Below are 25,386 nucleotides of genomic sequence, written 5' to 3'. Positions count from 1 at the left end.
CTGAAGAAAGGGATGGATAAGTGATAGGAGAAAGGAGAGACCGAAAGTTAGGAGGTAAGGAAAGAGGGAGGGAAGGAGGAATGGGAAGGACAGAAGAGAAGGGAGGAGAGAAGGGAGAGAAGGATTGCTGGATAGGTGATAAGAGAAAGAAGGGACGGAACAGGAGGAGGAATGGAAAAAGGGGAGGGAGAGATAGAGGGACGGAAGAATGGGAAAGAGTTACGAGGAAGAGGAGGGGCGAGACGGAAGGAGGAAAGGAGGAAGAACGAGAAAGGGAAGAGGGGGCAGATGTGAAGGAGGAACGGAAAGAGAGGAAGAAGAAGGGAAGAAGTCGGAAGGAGATATGGCATGAGGGGAGGGATGGAGGAGAGGAAGGGAGGGACGAAAGGAGAAGAGGAACGAAAATGAGGGAGGGAGGGAGAAAAGAAAAAACAAAAATGAAACAAACAAGGGAAGAAGGGACGAAAGGATGAGAGGAACATCAGTGAGGGAAGGAATAATGGAAGGAGAGGATGGACGAAAGGAGAAGAGGAACAGAAGAGAGGGAGGGACGAAGGGAAGGAGGAATGGATGGAAACGGAGTGAGGACGAAAGAAAGGAATTATGGAAAGGCAGTAGGGTCGAAACGAGAAGAACAGAAGTGAGGGAGGGATGAAGGAGGGAAGAACGGAAGGGGAGGAGAGAGGGACTGGATCAGGGTATGGAAGGAGAATATGGAAAATAGGGTAAGCGCAGGAACATGATATCCACCGCCATCACTGCTCGCTTCAACCACCTCGCAGCCACGATATATATCCGTATAAAATAATTATAAAAAAATAAAGTATGGGTATTCTTAAAGTACCACCTCAGTATGCCAATGGAGTATCGAAAAGGGTTCACGAAATATCCCTCACCCAAAAAGTTTGCGAGCAGCCATCACCTTCAATCTTTATTTTAAGGATAATGTAGGTCAAAAGTCGGTAATCGTGTGCTGATACTGATGAGGAGGTATCAGGTTGACTGGGAACTGAACATGAAGATATCCTCATTCACGCCCAAAGAATTGAACACGAGGATATCACGACCGTAGATTTGAACACAGGATATCACGATCAAAGAATTGAACACATGATATCACGACCATAGATTTGAACACAGGATATCACGACCGAAGAATTGAACACAGGATATCACGACCGAAGAATTGAACACAGGATATCACGACCGAAGAATTGAACACAGGATATCACGACCGAAGAATTGAACACGGGATATCACGACCGAAGAATTGAACACAGGATATCACGACCGAAGAATTGAACACAGGATATCACGACCGTAGAATTGAACACGAGGATATCACGACCGAAGAATTGAACACGGGATATCACGACCGAAGAATTGAACACGGGATATCACGACCGAAGAATTGAACACGGGATATCACGACCGAAGAATTGAACACAGGATATCACGACCGAAGAATTGAACACGGGATATCACGACCGAAGAATTGAACACGGGATATCACGACCGAAGAATTGAACACGGGATATCACGACCGAAGAATTGAACACAGGATATCACGACCGAAGAATTGAACACGGGATATCACGACCAAAGAATTGAACACAGGATATCACGACCGTAGAATTGAAGACAGGATATCACGACCGAAGAATTGAACACAGGATATCACGACCGAAGAATTGAAGACAGGATATCACGATCGAAGAATTGAACACAGGATATCACGACCGTAGAATTGAAGACAGGATATCACGACCAAAGAATTGAACACAGGATATCACGACCGAAGAATTGAAGACAGGATATCACGATCGAAGAATTGAACACAGGATATCACGACCGAAGAATTGAAGACAGGATATCACGACCGAAGAATTGAATACAGGATATCACGACCGTAGAATTGAAGACAGGATATCACGACCGAAGAATTGAACACAGGATATCACGACCGAAGAATTGAAGACAGGATATCACGACCGAAGAATTGAACACAGGATATCACGACCGAAGAATTGAACACAGGATATCACGACCGAAGAATTGAACACAGGATATCACGACCGAAGAATTGAACACAGGATATCACGACCGTAGAATTGAACATAGGATATCACGACCGAAGAATTTAACACAGGATATCACGACCGAAGAATTGAACACAGGATATCACGACCGAAGAATTGAACACAGGATATCACGACCGTAGAATTGAACACAGGATATCACGACCGAAGAATTGAACACAGGATATCACGACCGAAGAATTGAACACAGGATATCACGACCGAAGAATTGAACACGGGATATCACGACCGAAGAATTGAACACGGGATATCACGACCGAAGAATTGAACACGGGATATCACGACCGAAGAATTGAACACAGGATATCACGACCGAAGAATTGAACACGGGATATCACGACCAAAGAATTGAACACAGGATATCACGACCGAAGAATTGAAGACAGGATATCACGATCGAAGAATTGAACACAGGATATCACGACCGAAGAATTGAAGACAGGATATCACGACCGAAGAATTGAACACAGGATATCACGACCGAAGAATTGAACACAGGATATCACGACCGAAGAATTGAACACAGGATATCACGACCGAAGAATTGAACACAGGATATCACGACCGAAGAATTGAACACAGGATATCACGACCGAAGAATTGAACACAGGATATCACGACCGAAGAATTGAACACAGGATATCACGACCGAAGAATTGAACACAGGATATCACGACCGAAGAATTGAACATAGGATATCACGACCGAAGAATTGAACACAGGATATCACGACCGTAGAATTGAGCACAGGATATCACGACCGAAGAATTGAACACGAGGATATCACGACTGTAGATTATAGAACACGACTGAACACAAGGATTATCACAACAGAAGAAATGAACACAAGGATTATCAGGACTGCAGAATTGAACACGAAGCTATCACGACATAAGAGCTGAACTCAGAAATATCACGACTGAAGAACATTGGTTACCTCCTTAACATATAGTGCATAATCTTTCAAACGCTAATATACACAAGTTCTTTAGGGCAAAATTATTCAAATCATCGCAGCCACTTAAAAAAAAAAAAAATATCCACTACTAACCGGCTGGAGACGTCTACCAAGAACCAAAAGAATCTCTCTCTCTCTCTCTCTCTCTCTCTCTCTCTCTCTCTCTCTCTCTCTCTCTCTCTCGTACCAGGAAGAGAGGAATAATACATAGTAATATGAATCAATTGGGTTTTTTCCCCAACAGTAGTAAGATATTACAATCCAATACTATGCAGTGAACGACAGTCAATACTTCCCAATCCACCTTAGTAGTTTGCAGTGCACCCCAGTCAGTAGGTTGAGGTGAACCCAGCCAGTACCTTGCAGTGCACCCCAGTCAGTTGTTTGCAGTGCACCCCAGTCAGTTGTTTGCAGTACACCCCAGTCAGTAGGTTGAGGCAAGGCAAGTATAGAGAGGTATCGTCACTCATAGAACGTGAAGAACCAAATTTTGAAATGAGCTTTTTTATTAGGACCTCTCACATGTTTTTTTGTTATAAACTACTACAATAAAATAAAATATGATGTGAATTTCTTGTTATATACCCTATGAAGCAATTGTCGGTGAATAAAAAATATAAATAGAAATGTTCATGGCATCTCATCCTGGACGATGATTGGCTGGCGTCTCGATAAGCTCCTCCCCTTCCTCGAGACTATTTTTTTTTTTTTTTACGTCGTGGCCTATTGCGCCGGTAGGCTTCTTCCCGGTGGATCCTGATGGTCGGCCCAAGGCTTCTTCCCGGTGGGGCCTGATGGTCGGCCCAGCCCGTTCTGGCGCAGGCGCCATCTTGCATTGGCTCATGCTGCCCTCCCGGAGCTCATCTTTAATCCTAAAATCTAGAGTCCGGTTGATAGGTGGTCTTCTGGACAGCATGTGGGTAGTTTTAAGCCACTCGGCGGCGGCTGAAAAATCCCAGCTTGGTGGCAGCGGGCGAGGATTGAACTCGCGTCGTCCTGAACGCGGCGCCGTCACGCTATCCATTCAGCCCCGCCCCATCCTCGTTGTCTGCCCAAACCAACGACTTCACACACCTCACTCCCATCCTGTTTCCTGACCCCAACATTCATTTTTACGAAAGACTGAGACCACCATAACCTTCCTGAGAAAATTCTGCATCACACTAGCATAAAATTGAAACAATGGGAAGGCGGTGGCTGAGTCGACAGAGTGACGGCGCCGCGTTCAGGAGGACGCGAGTTCAATCCCCGCCCGGTGCCACTAAGCTGGGATTTTTCAGCCGCCGCCGAGTGGCTAAAAACTATCCACATGCTGTTCAGAAGACCACCTATCAACCCTGACTCTAGATTCTAGGATTAAAGATGAGCTCCGGGAGGGCAGTATGAGCCAATGCAAGACGGCGCCACTATAAACACCCACCTGAGCCAGAACGGGCTGGGCCGACCATCAGGCCCCACCGGGAAGAAGCCTACCGGCGCAATAGGCCGCGACGTAAAAAAAAATTAAAAAAATAAAAATAAAAAAAAAGGTAAAATTACACATACGAAAATCGGAGTTAAGTGAACTAAAGAGTAAACATTTTCCTGCACTTATTTCCTTCAACTCCTTTGTACTCAGTTGGTTTTCGTCGCTTCACTTTTATAAGTACAGATCCTAAATCTGCATGCTTTTCTGCTTCTGATGGTGTGTGGTACGTCCCGAGGTAAAAATATACAAAGGGTCAAAATCGCTTCCGAACATAAGCCGAGCCGTGACGGTGTTCTTTCGCCTCGGCATTTGTTTACTCAAGTCAGACTCGCCCTCACTTCACGCCTTGGCCTTGAGGCTGTGCGTGAGCGGCGAGTCTGACTTGAGTAAACCAAGGCCTAGAGAATATAAGGTCTCTTCAACCTCTTACCAGAATTCTTCTCTTCTGCGCAGTGACGTCACCGGAAGTCACTCAGTCCCGCCCACGGTCCCACCCAAGGAGACTATAGAACTCTTTGGTCCCATCCCACCAGTCTTCGCCTGACCACTGGTGGGGATGTAACTCGTGTGCTCCATTTTCTTTTATTTCCATGGGTGACTTTAGCATTTAGGCTCCATTTTCTTTTATTTCGATGGGTGACTTTAGCATTTAGGATTAAGGAACTAAAGCAGTCACACAATTAATGGGCTAGAAGTCGGCACAGGGTAGAAGTGGTTAAGGTGTTACAGAGGGTGTCAGAGGGAGGACAGGTGAACTATTCAATAGAGGATGATTGCGGCGAGTAAGAATATGTCCAAAAATACTTGGATAAGAAGGTTAATCACACACACACACACACATATATATATATATATATATATATATATATATATATATATATATATATATAGAGAGAGAGAGAGAGAGAGAGAGAGAGAGAGAGAGAGAGAGAGAGAGAGAGAGAGAGAGAGAGAGAGAGAGAGAGACATTTTGACAAGTTGGTGAATGGTTGCGACAGTGCATACTATGGCGAGACATACAGAGGCCTGGGCAAAAGGATAAGAGAACATAAAGCAGACGTACGTCACCGCCGTCACACGAGCGCACTAGTGAACCATATTGACGAGAGGGGGCATTTACCTAATTGGGAAGGGGCGGTGATTTTGGAGAAAGGACTAAGCAAACTACGGAGGAAGGTACTGGAAGCGCTACATACATCAGTGAATGAAAATATTAACCAGAGAACAGGTGAGATAAAATGGGCAAGAATCACAGAGGCAGTCACGGCAAGGCAGGCGATTAAAAGGGGCGGACCATCAACGGCTACCACCACACCCTAGACCTCACTCACCCAAGAGAAGTCCACATGACCCGACCTGACCACCGAGGAGGAAGCCTAGGCAGTTACCAGTTAGGGATTTGTCTTTGTGTATAAATATTGCATGCTTTCACTGGTGTATTCATTCCTCTGAAGAAGCTGTACCAGGCGAAACTAGTCAGGAATAAACTTCTGATTTGACCCATATATATATATATATATATATATATATATATATATATATATATATATATATATATATATATATATATTACAGCTAAGGAGACAGTTCAAGGGCGTAAAGAAAAATATAAAAAAAAGCCCGCTACTCACTGCTCCTGAATAGAGATCAAAGGAGTGTCCAAAAAGAGAGGTCAATTTCGGGAGGAGAGGTGTCCTGATACCCTCTTCTTGAAAGAGTTCAAGTCGTAAGCAGGAGGAAATACAGATGAAGGAAGATTGTTCCAGAGTTTACCAGCGTGAGGGATGAAAGAGTGAAGATGCTGGTTGACTCTTGCATAAGGGGTTTGGACAGTATAGGGATGAGCATGAGTAGAAAGACGTGTGCAGCGGGGCCGCGGGAGGGGGGAAGGCATGCAGTTAGCAAGTTCAGAAGAGCAGTCAGGATGAAAATATCGATAGAAGATAGAGAGGCAACATGGCGGCGGAATTTGAGAGGTAGAAGACAATCAGTATGAGGAGGAGAGTTGATGAGACGAAGAGCCTTTGACTCCACTCACATAATATATATATATATATATATATATATATATATATATATATATATATATATATATATATATATATATATATATATATATATATATATAGAGATAGATAGATAGATAGATAGATAGATAGATAGATAGATATAGATTATATATGACACACACACACACACACACACACACACACACACGATTCTAGGGCCAAAGTACGTATGGAAATAGTTCGCATGCATAAAGTTCGTACGCAATTGTTCGTAAGCAAATGTTCGAAAGGGATAAAGTTCGTTTGAAAATAGTACGTACGCAAAAGTTTGTACGCTAAAATTCGTATGCAGATGTTCGTATGGTATAAAGTACGTATGTAAAATATTCGTAACGAAAAAAGTTCGTCGGGACAAAAGTTCGTATAGAAAAAGTTCGTTTGGAAATATTTCGTATGAAATTGTTCGGAAGCAAAAAGTTCGTACGCAAATGTTCGTCAGGGAAAAAGTTCGTCTGACAAAAAATACGTTAGTAAAAGTTCGTACGCTAAAGTTCATATACAGATGTTCGTATGGTATAACGTACGTATGCAAAATATTCGTAATGACAAAAGTTCGTCGGGACAAAAGTTCCTCTGGGTAAAGTAGTACGTACGGAAAAGTTCGTAAGCATGTTTGTATGGTAATAAGTCGCTATTGCTACACGAAGTTTTTCTATACGAACTTTTGTCCGAAACCCATGAAAAATGGGGAGGTGTCGCTGAGAGCCGACCCTGCTGACAACCACCATCACCACCGCCACCGACCGCCTCGCCTCGCGGCTCCGCCGCCGACAACCAACATCATATAACCTTGCACTCTGCCGCCGCCGCCTTCCCGTCAACGCAAAATAATATACTTTGAGCACACAGGAATTATTTCAAGAATAAAGATCTTGTCGCCCAGTACCTTAAAAAGTTTCTTACTGGACGACTGTTTTTCACCACTGGGAGACCTTTTGGTCGCTCAGTTATGTTAAAAAATGGATACACACACACACACACCTCTCTCTCTCTCTCTCTCTCTCTCTAGCTATATACGAACTATTTCCATACGTACTTAAGTCAATCAAACGAACTTTATCCTACGAATTATTGCCATACGAAGTTTGTTTCTCTACCATAAGAACTTTATCTCTGACGAATATTTGCGTACGAACAGTTGCGTACGAACATTTGCATACGAACATTTTCCATACGAACTTTTACGTGTACGAACATTTTTCTAACGAACATTTAACTTTACGATTTTTTTCCATTACGATTTTTTCCCATTATGAACTTTTGACATGACGAACTTTATACCCTATTTACTTATCCTGACGTACTTTAGGCAAACAAACTTTTTCCTACGAATTATTGCCATAAGAAGTTTTTCTACACCCAGAATCCCATTTGGCCAAACAGTTAGAACAGTGGCTTCCCACCTCACTGGTCACAGTTCCATTTCTTGCCATGGAAAAGTTTATTTCTCCCTCTCTTTGACTTAAATGAATTTCTCATGTGTTTCAGAATGAGCAAAAGCTCACATTAGTGTGAGTAGAAAGTCTTGGGCAATGGTGCTCTAGCAGAGGTGGAGGCAAGCAGTTAGCAAGTTCAGAAGAGCTTTAACATAAAAATTGCAAAAGATACCATAGGAAGCAACACTGACAATATAAGGGAGAAAAGACATTCAGTAAATATAGGGGAGTTGATGAGATAAAAAGCCTTTCACTCTGCTCAGTCCAACAGTGCTATGTGGGTGAAACCCCCTCACACACAGGAAGCATATTTCATTGAGGGGCAGCCAATGCTTTTGTTAGCCTATGCCACAGGTAAATTAATGAACTGGAGATGATACATAATGCCTACACTCTTAATATGCTGATTTAGAGAGAGATATGATATAAAATTTGAAGATGAGATTCTGAGTTGACAGACAGAGAACGTTTTATGAAAGAGAGAAAGACAGTTGTGTGTTATCAAAGAATACATGACATGTTTGGAAGATTGTGTTGAGTTGTGATGGAGAATTTGAGGTTTTGAGGCACTAAATTTTGTTCTATCCCAAACAGAAATAATAGAAAAAAATAGTGTTAAGCACTTTGCAGCACCTTCCCTTGAAGTGTGCAACTTTTTTTGTGATGGACATATGATAAATGATGTTGAGTGATGCAAAGTAGTCCCTAACATATGAGTGGATAATTTTGGATCAGACTATTAATGATTAATAGTAAGAGTGACTGATAACAGCACTGTGGAGCACCATAATAAGGTTAAGAGTAGAAAAGACTGACAAGAAAGAAAAACTGAAATGAAAGTACAGATAGAAATAGAATATGGAAGAGTAGTTCAGAAAGAAAATATCTGTCACTGTCAAGATGTCTAGGACAACAGCAAAGTTTGACCATAACACCTGGGAGGATGATTAGAATCAATTAGGGTGGTAAGATCACCTGTAGAATGCCTCTTGTTAACTCATGACTAACAATCAAAAAGGTTGAAAGTCAATAGATATTTAAGAAATTTCATGTATGAATGTTTTCAAAAGCTTTAGAGAGACAGGAGTGTAAAGATATAGGATTATAATTTGCACAGCACTCAACTTGGCAGTTTGCAGTACTCCTCAGTACTTTGGAAAGTACCACTGTACTCTCCAGCACACCCCAGTCAAGATAAGTTAGTAGTACACTATACAGAAATTTGCAGAGCACCCCAATACTTTCCAGCACTCCCTAGCACTTTGCTAGGTATGCTGGTACTTTGCAAAACATCCTGGCACTTTTCAGAGCTCACTAAAATAGTAATGTACTTGTTTTTTTCAACAGTTATGAGCCTAATCTCAATAAACAGTCAACACACACACACAAAAAAAAAAAATAATAATAATAAAAAAAAAAAAATAATAATAATAATAATAATAATAATAATAACAATAAAAAAATAATGAAAATTGTGTGTATGTGTGCATAATATATATATATATATATATATATATATATATATATATATATATATATATATATATATATATATATATATATATATATATATATATATATATATATATATATATATATATATATATATATGAACAAGTTTCTGTGAGTAGTTTCTATCTTCTTTTTTCCTTACAGACTTTGTTAGCATGGCTGTCCAATGGTAAAGGTTCAGCAATGTTATCACAATAATGTCCATTACTATTGCAGCAGCCATCACCTCAGGTCATAATAACTATGTAGAGTGACCCATTACAAGGTACTGACCCAACCTGAGGACCATTGTCCATAATAAAACCATTTTTATCAAGACGAGAGAATGAACCCAGATGCTTGATTTGAATGGAACTGAATTATGAATTAATTACAAGTAAAATAAATATTCTTGCAATAATTATCATAAATTATTTCAAATTGAAAGCATGAAGGAAACTTGTACTCATGCATATTTTGAATCACAGCACAGTCCTACCTCTTGACCTCTGCCATGCTGCAGCCTGTCTCGGTACACTTCAACTTTATAAGACCACACACACACTGACATGGCCAGTAGTATTCCCTGACCAAAATGAACACTGTGCTATCAAAACTTATCTGATAGCACCACTTTTCCCAAGCAGCTGATTACTGTTACATAACCATAACTAAAAGAACACTTAAAAGCTTTATTCTAACTTTGGGAAGGTCCTTATCTTGTAAGAGACATAAGATACTGATATCAGGTGTAACTTCCAAAGAAAAATTATAAAACAAACATAGGGGCAGCACAGCACATAAACTTCCTTATTTTTGTATGTTGTAGCTATGAACATCTTTATGATTTGCATGTGTTCATCTTTTGCTCATACTCATTTTCGCATTAGAAAAATAAAGCAGTAACTTTCCCAGGAAAACCATCACGACAGTTAAAGTTCATAACAGGGACAGTTTATATACCCAAACTACAAGGGTGCCCATAAGCATGATGTGAAATTTATCACAAGAAGAGAGGGACACATCTCATTATAATTTAAGGGTGCAAGATACCACTTGACCTCCTGCACCATTTATGTTTAATGAAAAATTTAAAAACTAATTATGTATACTTGGCTACACAGTACGATGGCCTTGTTAATTTCTTAGCCTTTTACTACATGGCTTTACAATCTTAACCTTTTACTATATGGCTTTGCAATTCCGATCTCAAGCTACTCAGCTCTACACTGCCACAGGAATAAATTGACAAATATAATCAAGTTCCTATTAAAATGAAGGAAGCAACAGCACCAAGAAGGAAGTCTATATGGTACTTAAAACATGAGAACATGTTGATCTGTGTATGCATCATAATGTATCATACACTGTTTCATAAAATATAAGTGAAGTAAAGAACAAATGTCAAGAAAACACTTACGAGGAAGAAGGGTTAGGCCGTCTGATAAGGGCATCCTCTTCTCCTTGGAATGCCACATCACATTCTTCAGCAGCATAGCTGGAAAGGAATAAAAACCATGTCACTTCCAGAGCTGTAAGGAGATTCGTGGATTACAAAAAACAAGATTTATTGGGTATTGGATGATATGGCTAGTGTCTGAGGTGTTCAAACCAGAGTTTTGCTATCATGATGAGTAAGTGCTCTTCCCTGTTTATCTATCTGTATCTGATACCTGTCCCCTCATGGGAACTTTCCCCAAGGGGGTTTCTGCAGCATAAGTGCCCCTTTTTCCCTGTTCTGGCACTCCCTTTCCATGTATTCAGTTCTATTAACCTTTCCCTCCAGTGCTCATCCACACTAATGGTCCATTTTACTGGTGGTCATCCCCTTGCCTTGCTTTCAAACACTCACTTCACAAGGCCATCCTCATTCGTTCTTTTCACATGCCCGACCACAGATTACTTACTCAACCTACTCAACAACCCCACAATGCATTCCCCTTGATGTTGCACCAATATCAAAACCCAAAAGAGTGAGTCACTGATTTTTGGATTAATCTCCCACACAAAGACTGGGCGTTACTCTAGGTACACAGGGAATCACATAGAATACTTTTTTTTTTAGAAGATAACTATCTAGGTCAAATGATAACAGGACCAACGACAAAATAATAAACTGGACCTTTTTACAGTGACTCAGGATAATCATCACTGTTAAGGTAGAAAAATATCTCAGTTCATGTGATCACAATTTGGTAAGTGTCGACTCAAGCAAGAATTAATAATAAATAAAAAATAATAGTTCTTGATTTCAAAAGACCAAATTTCATATAAATTAGGCAAGAATGACAAAAATGCAAGTATTAGATGATTCTAATGTAGACAAAGTGTGAACTTAAAAATTGATTACTTATTCAACAGAATAAATTTGTCCACTTTGGTGAAAAGCAACATAATATAAATAAAAGTCCACTATGGTTTAACAGCAAAATCAAATGTTCACTTAAAGGAAAGAAAGTTAATTGTTATACAGAAGATGCAAAACTCACCTGAAGATGATAGACTTTATAACGTAGCCAGACAACGAATAAGAGGGAGGCAAAGCACAGGCATGGGGAAAATATTGCTGTCAACTTTATAACTAATCTGAAGCCTTTCTTTAAATACACAAACAACAAAAAGATCAGAGGTGGGACTGGACCTTTAATAGACAGCCCAAGTAACACAGTGACTGAAAACCAACATATTGCAGACATGCTAAATTATTATTTTTCCTTGGTAATCAATACCAGCTTGACTGCTGCCATCACCAACACCACCGTCCACCAATGATAACAACATTAATGGAAAGCTGTTCATACCTACCCAAACTCTGAAATAACTTCCAAAAATTTTTTAAATGCACTCTGATTACTTAAAAGTAGTGCAAGTCCAGGACCAGATAATCCTTACCCTAAACTATTTAAAGAAACATGAGAATGATACTACATCCTCTCACACCCTTCTTTAAATGTCCTTGCAAAAGGGTATAGTCCTTATTGACTGAAAGATGGCTGTTATACTGACAATGTTGAAAGGAGACAAATTTTACCAGGTACATACAGGCCCATTAGTCTAAAATTAGTAGTAGGTTAGCTACTTGGGAGCATAATTATGAGACAAAATTGTGAGTTACAGTCATTCATTAATAAAGGATTCACATCACAAATTCCTGTTTGTTCAACCTACTGACCTTTTATGATGTGGCAAAATCATTGGGTATATTTTATATGGATTTTCAAAAGGTACTTGATAAGGTTCCATACTGTAAAATACTTTACAAAAGCTTCATCACTGCTGCAGACTGGTGGCTGTACATTAGAGTGTATGCCATTATCTCACACATATACCAACACCAAAACTTTCACTCGGTTCCCAATCAACTAGCACAGACACTAAAATCCTTGCAGAAAGACTTGGTCCCTTCAAGTAAATGCTATTATTTATTTTCAGAGCATCTCATAAACTGTCATAAGCCTTCTCAAGGTTCATGAAAGTAGCAAATAGATTCCTAACCTTCTCTAAGTACTGTACTTTCAATCTATCATTTTCAGTGCAAAGATAAGGGCTATTCATTCTTTTCCTATGGTAAATCCCCTAGTCCTCATCACCTACATTTCTAAAGTATATTTTCACCATCCTTTCATATAAAACCCTTCCACACACCTTCCATGCACATTGAGTGATTATTCCCCTATACCTGTTAAAAGCATCCTACTCCCTCTTCCTTTGAACAGTGACATAATGATGGCTTTTTATCCAGGCTTCTGACATTTCACAATGCTTCTATGCTACCTACACATCCATAGTATTCACTCTGTAATTAGATTTCTTCAGTACTTCTCCATTTCCATTATTATCCAGATCCAGATTTCTCCTGTTATACTGCCGATGACAAGGGGCATTTCATACTTTTACTGCAACACCTTCCCTGCTTCATTTCTCTCCATACCTTCCATGAAAATGGCTGCCCAACATAAATTTACCCCAATACATCTCAATTTTGCTTTCCCTCCTACACTCACACACCACAGATTCAAAATGCCTCTTCCATATCTCTTTCATATACTCATTCCTTGCAGCAAGCCCCCTATCACTGCTTTTCATTACACAGCTATCCTTATTCACTATCTCATTTCTCTTAACTTCTTTCCAGAAGAGCTGTTTCCTCTGATATTTTGCAGATAAGTTACAACTAAATTTCTCATCTGTTCTGCTCCTCCCTCCTCCCACTACAAATGTTCACCTATCTATTAAAGCTTCACCCCTAAATTGTGTGTGCAGGATATATCAAGATAATCTTATGATGGTGATGGGTTTTGCTAATATATCTAAATTTAGGTGAAAATAAAAATGAGAATGAATAATGTCTTATGCAACTGCAAATTCAATAAGAAAATATGTCATGAAATGCTACCAAACATGTATGTATAGTAGCAAACAACTTACTTGTTAAAAAAATATACCTCTGTTTAACTAGTAGTGTGTATCTGCTGATATCCCAGTGTTGTGGGCAGAGAACAAGGGAACACTGCAGAGGATAGTGGATGATTTTGACAGGGTGTGTGAGAGGAGAAAGCTGAGAGTGAATGCTGGAAAGAGTAAGGTTATGGTATTTGAGAGGGCGAGAGAACAAGTCATTGATTTTGCAAAGCCGTACAGAGTTAGAGCAGAGGGTACAACGAAGTGTAGGATAAGGTTAGGGGAGGAGAGAATGGAGGAGGTGACTGAGTTTAAATATTTAGGGACTGTTTTATGTAAGTATGGCAGTATGGAAGGTGAAGTGAGGGAAAGAGCAGTGAAGGGCAGACAGGTGGTGGGTGCATTGGAGAGTTATAAAAGGAAGAAGTGTGAGCATGGAGGTAAAGAGGGAAATAAGGAATAGTATTATCCTGCCAACTCTGTCATATGCATCAGAGACGTGGACATGGAATGCAGCCCAGCAATCGAGAATATGTGCAGTGGAAATGAGTTATATAAGAAGTGCATGTGTTGTGTCAAGATGGGATGGAGAAAGTAATGAAAGCATGTATGAGCGGTTTGGTATGGGTGCGACAGCAAAAAGGAGTGGAGTGTGGAGTGGTGTGGAGTGGGTGAAGCGTGGTGCACTGAGATGGTTTGGACACATGATGAGAATGGAGGAAAATGAATTCGTGAAGAGAGTGTATGAGAGAAGGATTGAGGGAGGGGATCAATAGTGTGAGTGAGTATTGGAGTGAGAGTGTTGGAAGAAGCAGGATTGAATGTGCAAAGAGGGAGTGCCAGAACAGGAGAGATGGAGACACTTCTGCAGCGGCAACCCCCTGGAGGGAAGTTCCCGCAAGGGAGCAAGGCACTGGAGATATACAGATAGATAGATTCCAGCACTGATCAACACAGATTATGTAATACTAAATGACCTAATATTATGATTATATGAAATTCCTATCTTTGATAAACTGGAGTGTGTTACTATCCTAGAGTACTAGACAGTAAAGACCATGTAGTGTTAAGTCATATGATTGAAAGTTTAGGATTTAAAGATGGAGAAGGCAAGAAAAGAAATGTTAAGTTTCAAAGATTGATACTGAATGGATTGAGGAAGAGGTGGAAAGTAAAAAAAGAAAAGTAAGAGTCGAGGTTTGGGGCTCATGGTATAGAGAAGACCCTTTTCACTGGGTTCCAAATCCTGTCAAAAGGACCTGAAGGCCCTAGATTAATTAGATATAACCCAAAATGGAAACCAATCAAATAGGTATATACATGATCAAACCATCAGATAAGACAGCAATAGGTATACAAGGGGTCTCTACATTAGCAAATTAAAAATTTCACACATGCTCCATAAAGTTATGCTTGGAGATTAAAGTGTACCCTGGTCATGAAGTGGTCACATTAACACAGGAATATAGTCCAACATTAACTACCTCACAACACACTATTCCACTTCAGCATGCATTAGTCGGATTTTCACTGCTTCAAAACACATCTCCTCTGCGTTCTCACCTGATGTCATTGGGGTCGTGGACATACTGATCAACGCAACATTCAATGGCAGGCAGAGTGTCATCTACCATCATGCAGCAAACACCTGCAGAATGAGAAACATTAGTTATGTGGACATCATTTAGAATTAAAATCATAACTCACATTTCCTTATACCTACTTAAATAGGTACGTATAGAAGTAGTATTTTATATTTTCTGGAGTCAAGTAGGATAAAATTACCTAATTTAGGTTCTATAAAACTATAAACATATAGGTATGTATACATCTTATTTAGTTTTAAGGACACAGTTCTTCTTCCCATTTCTCAAGGAATATTGCTTTTGGTATATATTTTTTTGACATGGTGTTTTAAACATGTAGAAAATATGAAAGAATATTCTCAGTCTATGTAGAAAATATGAATGAATATTCTCATTGATAGATTTATGCCTTAGCTCTTCTCTATAATTCTCATGTCTGTGAGGATCTTTGTCTATGGACTGTACCTATATGCTTACAAAAAATCTAAGATGGCTACATCTCTTACTAAAACTTCTCAATGTGTCTTTCAACTGTGTTAAGACCTGATGGTAAAACAATAATAATATGTAATAATAAAGTAGTGAAATTTCCTGTTGAAAGCCCCCTCCCTTCCATCCCGATGTATCCACGGCGTATGTATAAATCAATTAACTGATTAAATATCAAAATAAGATGATAGAGATAAATATAAAAGCAAGCAAACAATTAATAACAATGATAGTGGTTTAGGCTACCGTACCTATAAAACTAACAATAATAATAAAGATACTACAGCTGTTTTTTTATGACGTCAGTCTTCGTGGATGAAGCTGCATCATATGTCTCCTCTTTCCTGACATTATCATTATCACAACGTGGCAGTCAACACAATGACTATAAATACTAATTCAAATACATAAGCTGGAATTTGAGGAGGCTGGTCTTATTCCACGTCATGGGAGTCCTTAATGGAAAAATACAAAACAAAACATGGAAACTTTATCGCAAAGGCCTACAACACTGGAATAAGTTCGTGAGTGGAGGCCAGGAAGTACTGACATGACTGACAGGACGGTGAGCAAAGGATGTGAAACGCTTGCAGGACTGGGCCGTGACAGCTGACTTGCCACAATAATAATAATAAAAAATGCGTCTGGAATTCAAAATTGTATGAAACTTCAACTACACATTACATTACTGGCATATTAGGTGAGTATATCAAACACACAAATTCATAAACGTAGCACAGACATGAAAATCGAGCTGAAGGTTTATAAATATATAAAAAAAGGAGCAGCTGTGACACAAAGGAGCCGAATATTTTCTCCAACGCCGAATTGGAGGCGAGCGTAAAGAAGCAACACAGACCTCAAAAGAAGAAAAAAATATAGTGCTAGATCGAGTGAATAATATTGAGTAGAGATAAATAATGTAACGCCATTGAAATACAACAAAGTGTGTCAATGCGTAGAAGACTTATCAAGAAAAGGGTATAAAAGCGATACAGCTTGAGGTAAAAAAAAAATATATATAGTGCTAGAGTGAATAATGAAGTGAGGAAAGACATATATTGCAACGTCACTGAAAAGCAAAGTGTGTGAATATGCAGAAGAGAGAATCACGAGAAGGACCTACGAAGTGATATATAAGTGATACAGATCAAAAGAAGTATGTCAACAAATATATAAACGCCACTTCACAATAAAAATACAGACGCTACCAACTTGTCAGGCTCCTGGCCGGTGAAAGCAGCAAGCCAGGGAAGAGTATCACAGTTCATTCTCCGCCTATGAGCCTCAAATACCGTCTTTTTCTCTCACAACCACAAGTTCATGGCGAGCTATTGACTTCCACAACTTTCCCGTCCTTGAGTGAGTGCTAGACTGACCCACACAGAAGGGGCCCAGACTCAGACCTTTTCCTTTTGACCTCTGGGCCCGAATTCACAAACATACTCAATAACTACGAACTAACATATGCGTTCAACGAAGAGAGAAAAGCAGTTAAAGGACACAAAGGAAGATCAAGGTGGAAAGATTAAGCGATGCAATGAGTCAGGCGCCGAATGCTCACAAAAAGGTCTACAGAAGAAGAACCAAGAAAGGATGTGACGTGTGAAATCCCTCTGTTATCAGCAGAGGGGGATAATAATAGACTAGAATCAACAAAGAGGCTCTCATCATCAATTTAAAATTCTAAAGTGTTACAAAGAACTTACTAAAATTGGCAAACATATGCATGATTCAAACTCTTTTAAGTGCGAATATATTTCTCTCCTACTTTTCATGAGTTCCAGATTCACGGCTTTCTCAAGCAACAATAGGTTTGTAGCTGTTTTCTGGGGTTTGTCATCCTCAGAAAATTGTTGTGAATAAGTAATATATTTACGCTGAAGCCTGTGTTGTGTTACATATTTGGGAAAAAGAGGGGAGGCAAGTGTTGTGTGGCGGCCTGTAATCGTGCACATGACGCGGTACAAAGGACAGATAATTAAGCCTCTCTGTCTATCTATCTATCTCTTTGGATGTGTAGATGGATAGAACGGATGGATATTTAAATTGACATATGAACAGAGAGAGAGAGAGAGAGAGAGAGAGAGAGAGAGAGAGAGAGAGAGAGAGAGAGAGAGAGAGAGAGAGAGAGAGAGAGAGAGAGAGAGAGAGAGAGAGAGAGAGAGAGAGAGAGAGAGAAAGTTAATTAAGACTTTCCCACAAATCAACAATGGAAAGTGGCAGTAAGCAACAGAAGGGAGGTACAGAATTTTTTTTTTTTTGCGTGTGTGCGTGTCTGCTCGTCGGCAAACACTAACAGTGGTGAGTGCGGAATGATAGTGTGTACGGGTCTTTATTCCCCCAAAAGAAAAATGAGCAGCCAATATCAGTCTTTCAATAACATTAGTTTTTATAAATTGCCTAGCCTGAAAGCACATTAAACTACTCTAGTTATTCCATAACATTTCAATGTCCATATCCCTCAAGAGAATGTTACTGTTAAGACTTTTACTAAGTTTTATTGAGGAAAAATGAAAACTACTGGCTGTTCTTTGTGTACTTTGATAAAAATAAGTACTGTAAGTTACAAGATGATTGCTTAGGTTTACTATTGCATAAACTTATCCTTTTGCAGGTAAAAAAAAAGTCAATCTACTTATGTCCATTTATTCAGTATTGGATTTGTGGTAACACACCTAATCCAACATAATTGCGCGCATCCACCCAAACACACGAACACACACACATGCACATACACAGACACACTACTCTGGTTTATGAAAACACTACTCCTGAGCACAACTTTATCTGAACTCAAATATATAAGTGATTCCAACTGTAATATTTCAGGTAACTGTCGCATAACATATAAAAACATCTAAGATGGCCTGACATGAGTTTACCATCTAAAGTATAGCAGCAGACACCAAAGTGTCAGTCTACACTGTCAATGCTGTCTGGCAATCAGGTTCATGCTATGAGCCATGCATGCCAGACATGCAATAAGTGGCCAATAGAGAGGACATGGCCATACCATCATGGGTTTATATGGTACACAGAATGTACAAGTTGAAAGCATCACAGAAGCAATAGGTTTTAATATCCCCATGTAATGATAAACAAGCCTTAACTTGACAGTGAGGCACATATTCCTTTCCAGCTTCCTTTGAAAATGAGTCTTGCGATCTTTTTAGTTACATACCAGTAATCCATAGTTTATTTCAATACTATATTATGTAAATACACATGCTTTGCAAGATGACTTCATAAATAAATAAAAAATCTGCAAAACAGATTCATCAGTATGTCGTTAGAATAATCACCCAATCACTCCATAGGGAAAGCTGTCTATAAAAATGTATACTTATTTTCTCCAGTTTCCAGTAAAGTAAACAAAGAAATGGGAAATGATAACAACACTCAGTCATTACAAAATAATTGGAACTTTAAGAAATATGAACTGACATCACAGAGCAAACAAGATACCAAATGTGTCTGGCTGCAGCACCAGCAATGCAATGAAATAAACACCACGAGTGAGGATGGAAGGTGGTGGTGAGGGGCCTCTACTGTGTGCTGGTGGAGAAGAGAGCAATGATGCCAGCAGCCCCTAGGGTGCTGAACACATAGTTGTACGCAGGGGTCACAGACTTGAAGATCAGGAAGGAGCCCACCACAACCAGCATAAGGAACAGAGCATTGTTGTAAAAGAGGGAGAAAGTTGTGGCCTCTGCTTCAGCCACCTCATTCTTCTTCCACAACACCCTGGAAGGAGGAAATGTGTCAGCTATACATATATATTCCTGTGTTACCAAGACAAGGCAACATGATGGTATATATTAATCATTATTATGATCAAGATAAAGATTGATAACTATAATAATTGGAGATGGCAAAAATGGATGTGTTCATCAGCGTTTTGAGTTTTTTTCTTTAGGCGCTGCCTATTGCACTGGTAGGCTCTCTTGAGGGGCCTCTTGGAACCCAGCCCATTAGTGGCACAGGCAAACAATATTTATAATGCCCATTTCAATAAACAAAGGCCTTGGTTATTGCTTTTGTGTAATGACTGGAGTTTAACAAGTTACTGGATGAGTCTATGAATATGTCTATATGGGTGGAATTATGGGGTGAGAACAGAAAGGGGACACTAGCCAGAAGTAAATATATTGAGAAAAGCCAACTTCTAAATGTGCTACCTTGCATCAGGCCCAGGGGAGCTAGCTAAACTTGCCTTCTTTACATATTCTTTTCACTAAGAGACAAACTCACCCTCCTTTGACATACAAGAAATTAGTGCACTCATGGTGGTACCTAAAATCCTGTTTTATTTTGGGTGTGTTTCCCCTTGCTATTCTCGATGGCTCCTATGATGAGGCAGTTCTCCCAGTATATTAAAAATTAAATATTAAATATAATGATATAACATGTTTTCTACAAACATTAAATCACCAAATAATGATATATATGGGGGTTTATATATAAGCAGGAAAGTGTCTGCAGTATGCTGCTACAGTAACAAAAACAAAGAGAAATGCATTAAAACTATCAATTTTGGTTTCATAACTCATTCATTCATCTTTGATGCCTGCTCCTAGGAGCTCCCACCAGGGGATGGCCATGGCAGAAGAGTTTCCATCTCTCTCTATCCTGACATTACCTCCTTGCCTGCTCAAACTTTCTCAAAGATCTTTCACCCCTCTCCCTGACATACTCCTGCACCCTAGCTCTCCATTTCACTGGAGTTGATCCTCTAACATTCCCTCCCTCTATCTCACTCACATACACCCTCCTGGTCATCTTACTCTCCTCCATTCGCTCCATGTGGCCAAACCACTTTAAAGTCTGTCGCTTCACTTCTTCCACCACTCCACACTTCTTCCCTTCACCCACATGACACATTCCAAAACACTCGTACACACTTTCATTACTGTACTCATTCCATCCATTTTACTCACACCACAAGCACTCCTCAAATAACTCATTTCCACTGCCTGCACTCTAGACCTTTGACTTTCATTCCAGGCCCATGTTTCGCTTGCATATGTGAAGGTTGGTACTATTACTGTATTTCTCAAATCCCTCTTTACCTCCATGCTCACACTTCTGCCATTCATGATACGTCCCAAAGACCCTACCACCTTCCTTCCTTGCAATGCCCTTTATCTTGTCTCTCCTTCTGTACTACCATGCTTACACATAACTCCACTACACCACAGAGTACTCAGGTGGTTAAGCAATTTGGAGAGAATGAGAAAGAAAGCTGACAAAAAAAGTATACAAGATTGATGCTATGTAAGGGCACAACCTACTGTAAAATGGGAGGACAGTGTGGTAGAATACTTGAGAGAAAGAAGGGACAGAAGAATGACAGGACTGAATATGCAAGGATGGAATCCATGGATACGGCCAAATGGAGACATCTACTGTGGCTACCCCTCTCAGTGAGGTCTGACAAAGAGGCATCAGAGTATAAAGATAGATAGATAGCTAATGTTGATAAAACAAATGACAATTATAGCTGTGATGATGATAGTAGGAAAGAAATGATGTTGAAAGTTAAGTATGAGGCAAAAGTTTACCTTTCATCCTTCTCCTTCTTGGCCATCTTTTTATCATCAGACAGCTTGCGCATCACTTCCCGGGTCACTGCATCTTCAACCTTCTGGGCAACCTGAGGGAATTTCAAACTTTACTTCACTGAACATTAAATGATGCAAATATACAAATAGTCTCTCCTTAATGAGTGTTTAACAACTCTACCTCCTGTCTCTAAGTCAGTATGGTTTAAGGCCACAAAGATAAGTGAGGTATACCAATAATAATTCAGGCACTATATATATGTATAGTGATAATAATTGTTCAGGCATTATATATGATAAAAGACTTTAAAGCTAGTTTCAAATTACATGTTTGACTATGCTTTAATTCAATGGAATCAAATCTGGCAAAGGTGAAGGACAACAAACCCACAAATAAAATTTGGAAGACTGCCAATTAAAGACTGCTTTTTCTGACTTTTCACATGTCATAATTTGGATTTCCAATAGATTTAACATTGGAGACATGCCATGCCATGCAATTATATCCATAATTCTGACCTAAAGAATGTCAATCTAAAATATGACTTTAATTTATGACACCTAAACTGACTTTGGGCTTTTTTTTTAACAGCATATTTTACAATTTTTCCTGATGTTTTATATACTGGTATCTATGCATAATATTTTGCTGATAATGAAAAATGTTATAATTTCATGGAAGGTAACATTTGTCATATTATGATCAATATAAAAACAGTAAAGGGATTCACAGACATTTTATGCAAGAATATAATCATAATAAGTACTTGAAGCAACAGTGAGATGACTTGTAAGTCTGACAAACCAATAAAAAAGGCAGATTACATATTTAACATTTAATTTTCTAACTGCACCTAGCAATAAATTGTTTTTTACCTGCCTCCAGGATTGAGTCAAAGAAGAGAGTTGTCGGTCATTCCAAATGAATAAATAAAAAGTACATCTAACATAGATTAGCCACCCAAAGCACATCGGGTGGATTATCTTCAGGGGGATGAGACTGGGGTGAAAGTTTTTCCAGAGGCAATATTTTTTCTACAGCAAGGGAGACAGCTCAAGGCCAGAAAAAGAAAGCAACAAAAACTAGGGATAAACTAGAGTGGTTGAATTGATGAAGTACAAACCACCAGACAAATGTGGTAAAGATGCTAAAAGAGCTGCAGTTATTTAGAGGTGAGTATTATAACTAAGTAGTTTGACAGATATATAAGGGTGACTGGATTGCTAAATGATAGTTCACAAAGCTTTTCTACCAGACAAATTAGTTTTGTGATGATGAGAATGAATCACTCATAATTTAGTGTGGTAGAAGGGTATTTTTCACTCATAACGTGTGAATATATGGTTTATTCTCTTTAATACAGCTTTTTTTTATGGGGGGGGGGGTGGTTACACAACTATCGTTTAAAGTTGGTTTAGTGTGGCTGTTCTCCAATTCAGTATCTATATCTGGGGCAGCTGATTTTTTTTATGGACACTTTGAGGTTGCTGATCTTCATGTCATAAAAAAAATATGATCTAAATCAAGCAACAGAATAAAACGGGGGCAAATAGCACTTACAGCAAGAATATTCATTACATATTTTACGACATATAACACTTAACCCTTTCCATACGTGACGCAGTCATCAGCGTCACAGTTTGGAAAGAGTCAAGAGGAAATGGAAGAGGAATAATCCTCGGTTGAGATTCGTTTTAGGACCGTGCCAGTATCTCGTTACTTACCTTATGAAACATCAGTAGCTCTTCATATATCTTTTCTACAAACCTTCAACAGTCAAGGAAACACTTTGAAAATCCAATGCAAGGACTTTTTTTTTACTCTTGAAAATAGAGGATAATGTTTACGGAAGCGCGTCGCCTCCTCTGGCGACGGTGCAGCCGGCGTTGCGAGAAATACCTCCTCGCTGAAATAAGTCACATATATATGTGGGGGGGGGGAGTCCAGGGGGGGCACAGCCCCATATAACATATATATATATATATATATATATATATATATATATATATATATATATATATATATATATATATATTAGTAGGTCGTAAAGTTTGGTTGGAGTAGTTTAAATATGCTCCCCAACCCTAAACCCTCTGCGAGCTATTTTGCGGCTGCGGCGTTTCCATGACTGTTGAAGGTTTGTAGAAAAGATATATGAAGAGATAGTGATGTTTCATAAGGTAGATAATGAGATACTGGCACGGTCCTAAAACAAATCTTTACCTAAGCCTCTGCTAAACCTTTCAATCCTCCTCTAAATTCCTCTTAATCCTCTTCCACCTCCTCTTAAAGAGGTTTAGAAGAGAATTAAGAGAAAATGGAAGAAGATTAAGAGGTTTAGAAGAGGACCAATGGTGATGACGTCGGACGTCCTTCAGACGCCGACGTCGGTGTCGCCAGATTGAAGGGGTTAAATACCTACAACATATGACATACTAAGACTAATGATTATTAGATACAGCATGATATGGAATTCTCTCTTTAAGAATCTTCATACATGTTTTAGGGGACTATGAAAAAAATAACTCACCTTATGCTTCAAGACAAACTTGGTATTCATGTAGGCAAACGCCACAAGGTAGGTGGCGATGCCAGTCACAAGTGCAAATATGGCGGCTGAGGACAAGGGATCCATCATGTGAATGCGCCAAAACAGCCCTGCAAAAGGAAAAATAACTTAAGAAATAGGAAAAATATCAAGATTTATAGTTAAAACCCTCAGAGCAAAATTATTGGATTGATCTAGTTGTGTATGTGGTGTGGACAGTGGAAATGAAAAAATTACCAGACTAGGTTTGGCAGACCTGATTTAGTAGTTATCCGTTTCCCTATCCCGGATTGGGCCACTCTACCCTGCAGAGGACTGCTCGGTAAATAGCCTCAGCCTTTATAAAAAAAACATCTGTAATACTGCTACCAGTGAACTGAGGGCTCCTAAATGGGTACAAAAAGCGATACATAAAAAAAAATTTACTTCTTGATTTATTGGGACAAGGTAGTCATTTGGTACCAACATGCATGGTTATTCAGTGCCTGCCAGGCACTCCCTGGCCCAAGAGAAGAGAACATTGGCCTATTAATATTGCGGGGAACAGCTGAGGCCAAACCCGGCGGCCGTCACGTTACTCACAGATGGGAATGGCAGATACGATGAGGGCGTTGAAGTAGAAAATGATAGAGCTCTTCTTGGATACATTTCTGCTGAAGTCTTGCAGCAGGAGCTCCTCTTCCTTGGTCAGTTTCCCCTTGGTCACCATGGTGCTGTCAGTGCGGTGTGCGGCGCGGCTACTCTTCTCGCTCAGACTTTCGCCTGTAAACAACCTTCCAATACGCCTTATCAATTTTTAGATTTATTATATCTGAAGCTAGAACATAAAACTTCATAGACAGAACTTGCCCAAATTTATAAAAAACAAGAAATCTACAGTATGTTTCCCCTTGCACCATGTAATTACCTATTTATCAAGCAATTTGTTATCTTTTCAAAGCTTTTGTTGTATCCTAAGAAATAGAAGGCTCCAGGCTGTCCTCCCGGCTGGCCCAGAGCTGCCAACCCACCTTGGTGACGTGGTCGCTGCGAGGATCTACACGCCTCACTCGCCTCACACCGTCGGAATGGTTGGCTGCCTTATAGAATAATTCACAGTCTTGTACGGCTCAGAAAAAAAAATATGCACGAATTTTGTTATGGAAACCTTTATTAGGCGTAAAAGCCATGGAACAGTAAATGCAAAAATAATCTTATATATATATATATATATATATATATATATATATATATATATATATATATATATATATATATACTATTTTTTTCTGGGGGG

The 25,386-nt window shown here is 39.4% G+C and overlaps 2 protein-coding genes across 3 annotated transcripts in view; both read right to left on the bottom strand.

Moving 5' to 3' along the window:
• The window catches only part of LOC126980701 (equilibrative nucleoside transporter 1-like), a 79,872-nt gene extending 62,494 nt beyond the window's left edge, over positions 1–17,378 (bottom strand). Inside the window, exons 1-3 of one of the 2 annotated variants that reach the window (XM_050830846.1) lie at positions 17,213–17,378; positions 15,486–15,570; positions 10,942–11,019 (exon numbers count right to left, since the gene is read on the bottom strand). In XM_050830846.1, coding sequence (XP_050686803.1) covers positions 10,942–11,019; positions 15,486–15,559 — 152 coding nt within the window. In that variant the 5' untranslated portion in view covers positions 15,560–15,570; positions 17,213–17,378. Of the gene's footprint in view, positions 1–10,020; positions 10,105–10,941; positions 11,020–15,485; positions 15,571–17,212 lie in introns of those variants that run through there. The other variant, XM_050830849.1, reaches the window with a different exon arrangement.
• A 1,254-nt stretch (positions 17,379–18,632) lies between these two features.
• Positions 18,633–24,883, bottom strand: LOC126980700 (translocon-associated protein subunit gamma-like). The gene is made up of 4 exons (XM_050830845.1): positions 24,693–24,883; positions 24,093–24,220; positions 21,562–21,653; positions 18,633–19,744 (listed from the first exon to the last, which is right to left on the bottom strand). The coding sequence occupies exons 1-4, from the start codon at positions 24,817–24,819 to the stop codon at positions 19,546–19,548; spliced, it is 546 nt and encodes a 181-aa protein (XP_050686802.1). The 5' UTR covers positions 24,820–24,883; the 3' UTR covers positions 18,633–19,545.
• Positions 24,884–25,386: the final 503 nt, after the last annotated feature.

The sequence above is a fragment of the Eriocheir sinensis genome, chromosome 45 (genome assembly GCF_024679095.1).
Source record: "Eriocheir sinensis breed Jianghai 21 chromosome 45, ASM2467909v1, whole genome shotgun sequence".
Lineage (NCBI taxonomy): Eukaryota > Metazoa > Arthropoda > Malacostraca > Decapoda > Varunidae > Eriocheir > Eriocheir sinensis.
Note: the sequence above shows the minus strand (reverse complement) of the source record. Positions and strands in the feature narration are given on the sequence as shown.

Coding starts and splice junctions, on each gene's coding strand:
- LOC126980700 (XM_050830845.1), bottom strand. CDS start 24,819: ATGGTGACCAAGGGGAAACTGACCAAGGAAGAGGAGCTCCTGCTGCAA. Junction 24,221..24,692: donor CGTATCTGCCATTCCCATCT/GTGAGTAACGTG, acceptor TTCCTTTTGCAG/GGCTGTTTTGGCGCATTCAC. Junction 21,654..24,092: donor AGTTTGTCTTGAAGCATAAG/GTGAGTTATTTT, acceptor AAATTCCCTCAG/GTTGCCCAGAAGGTTGAAGA.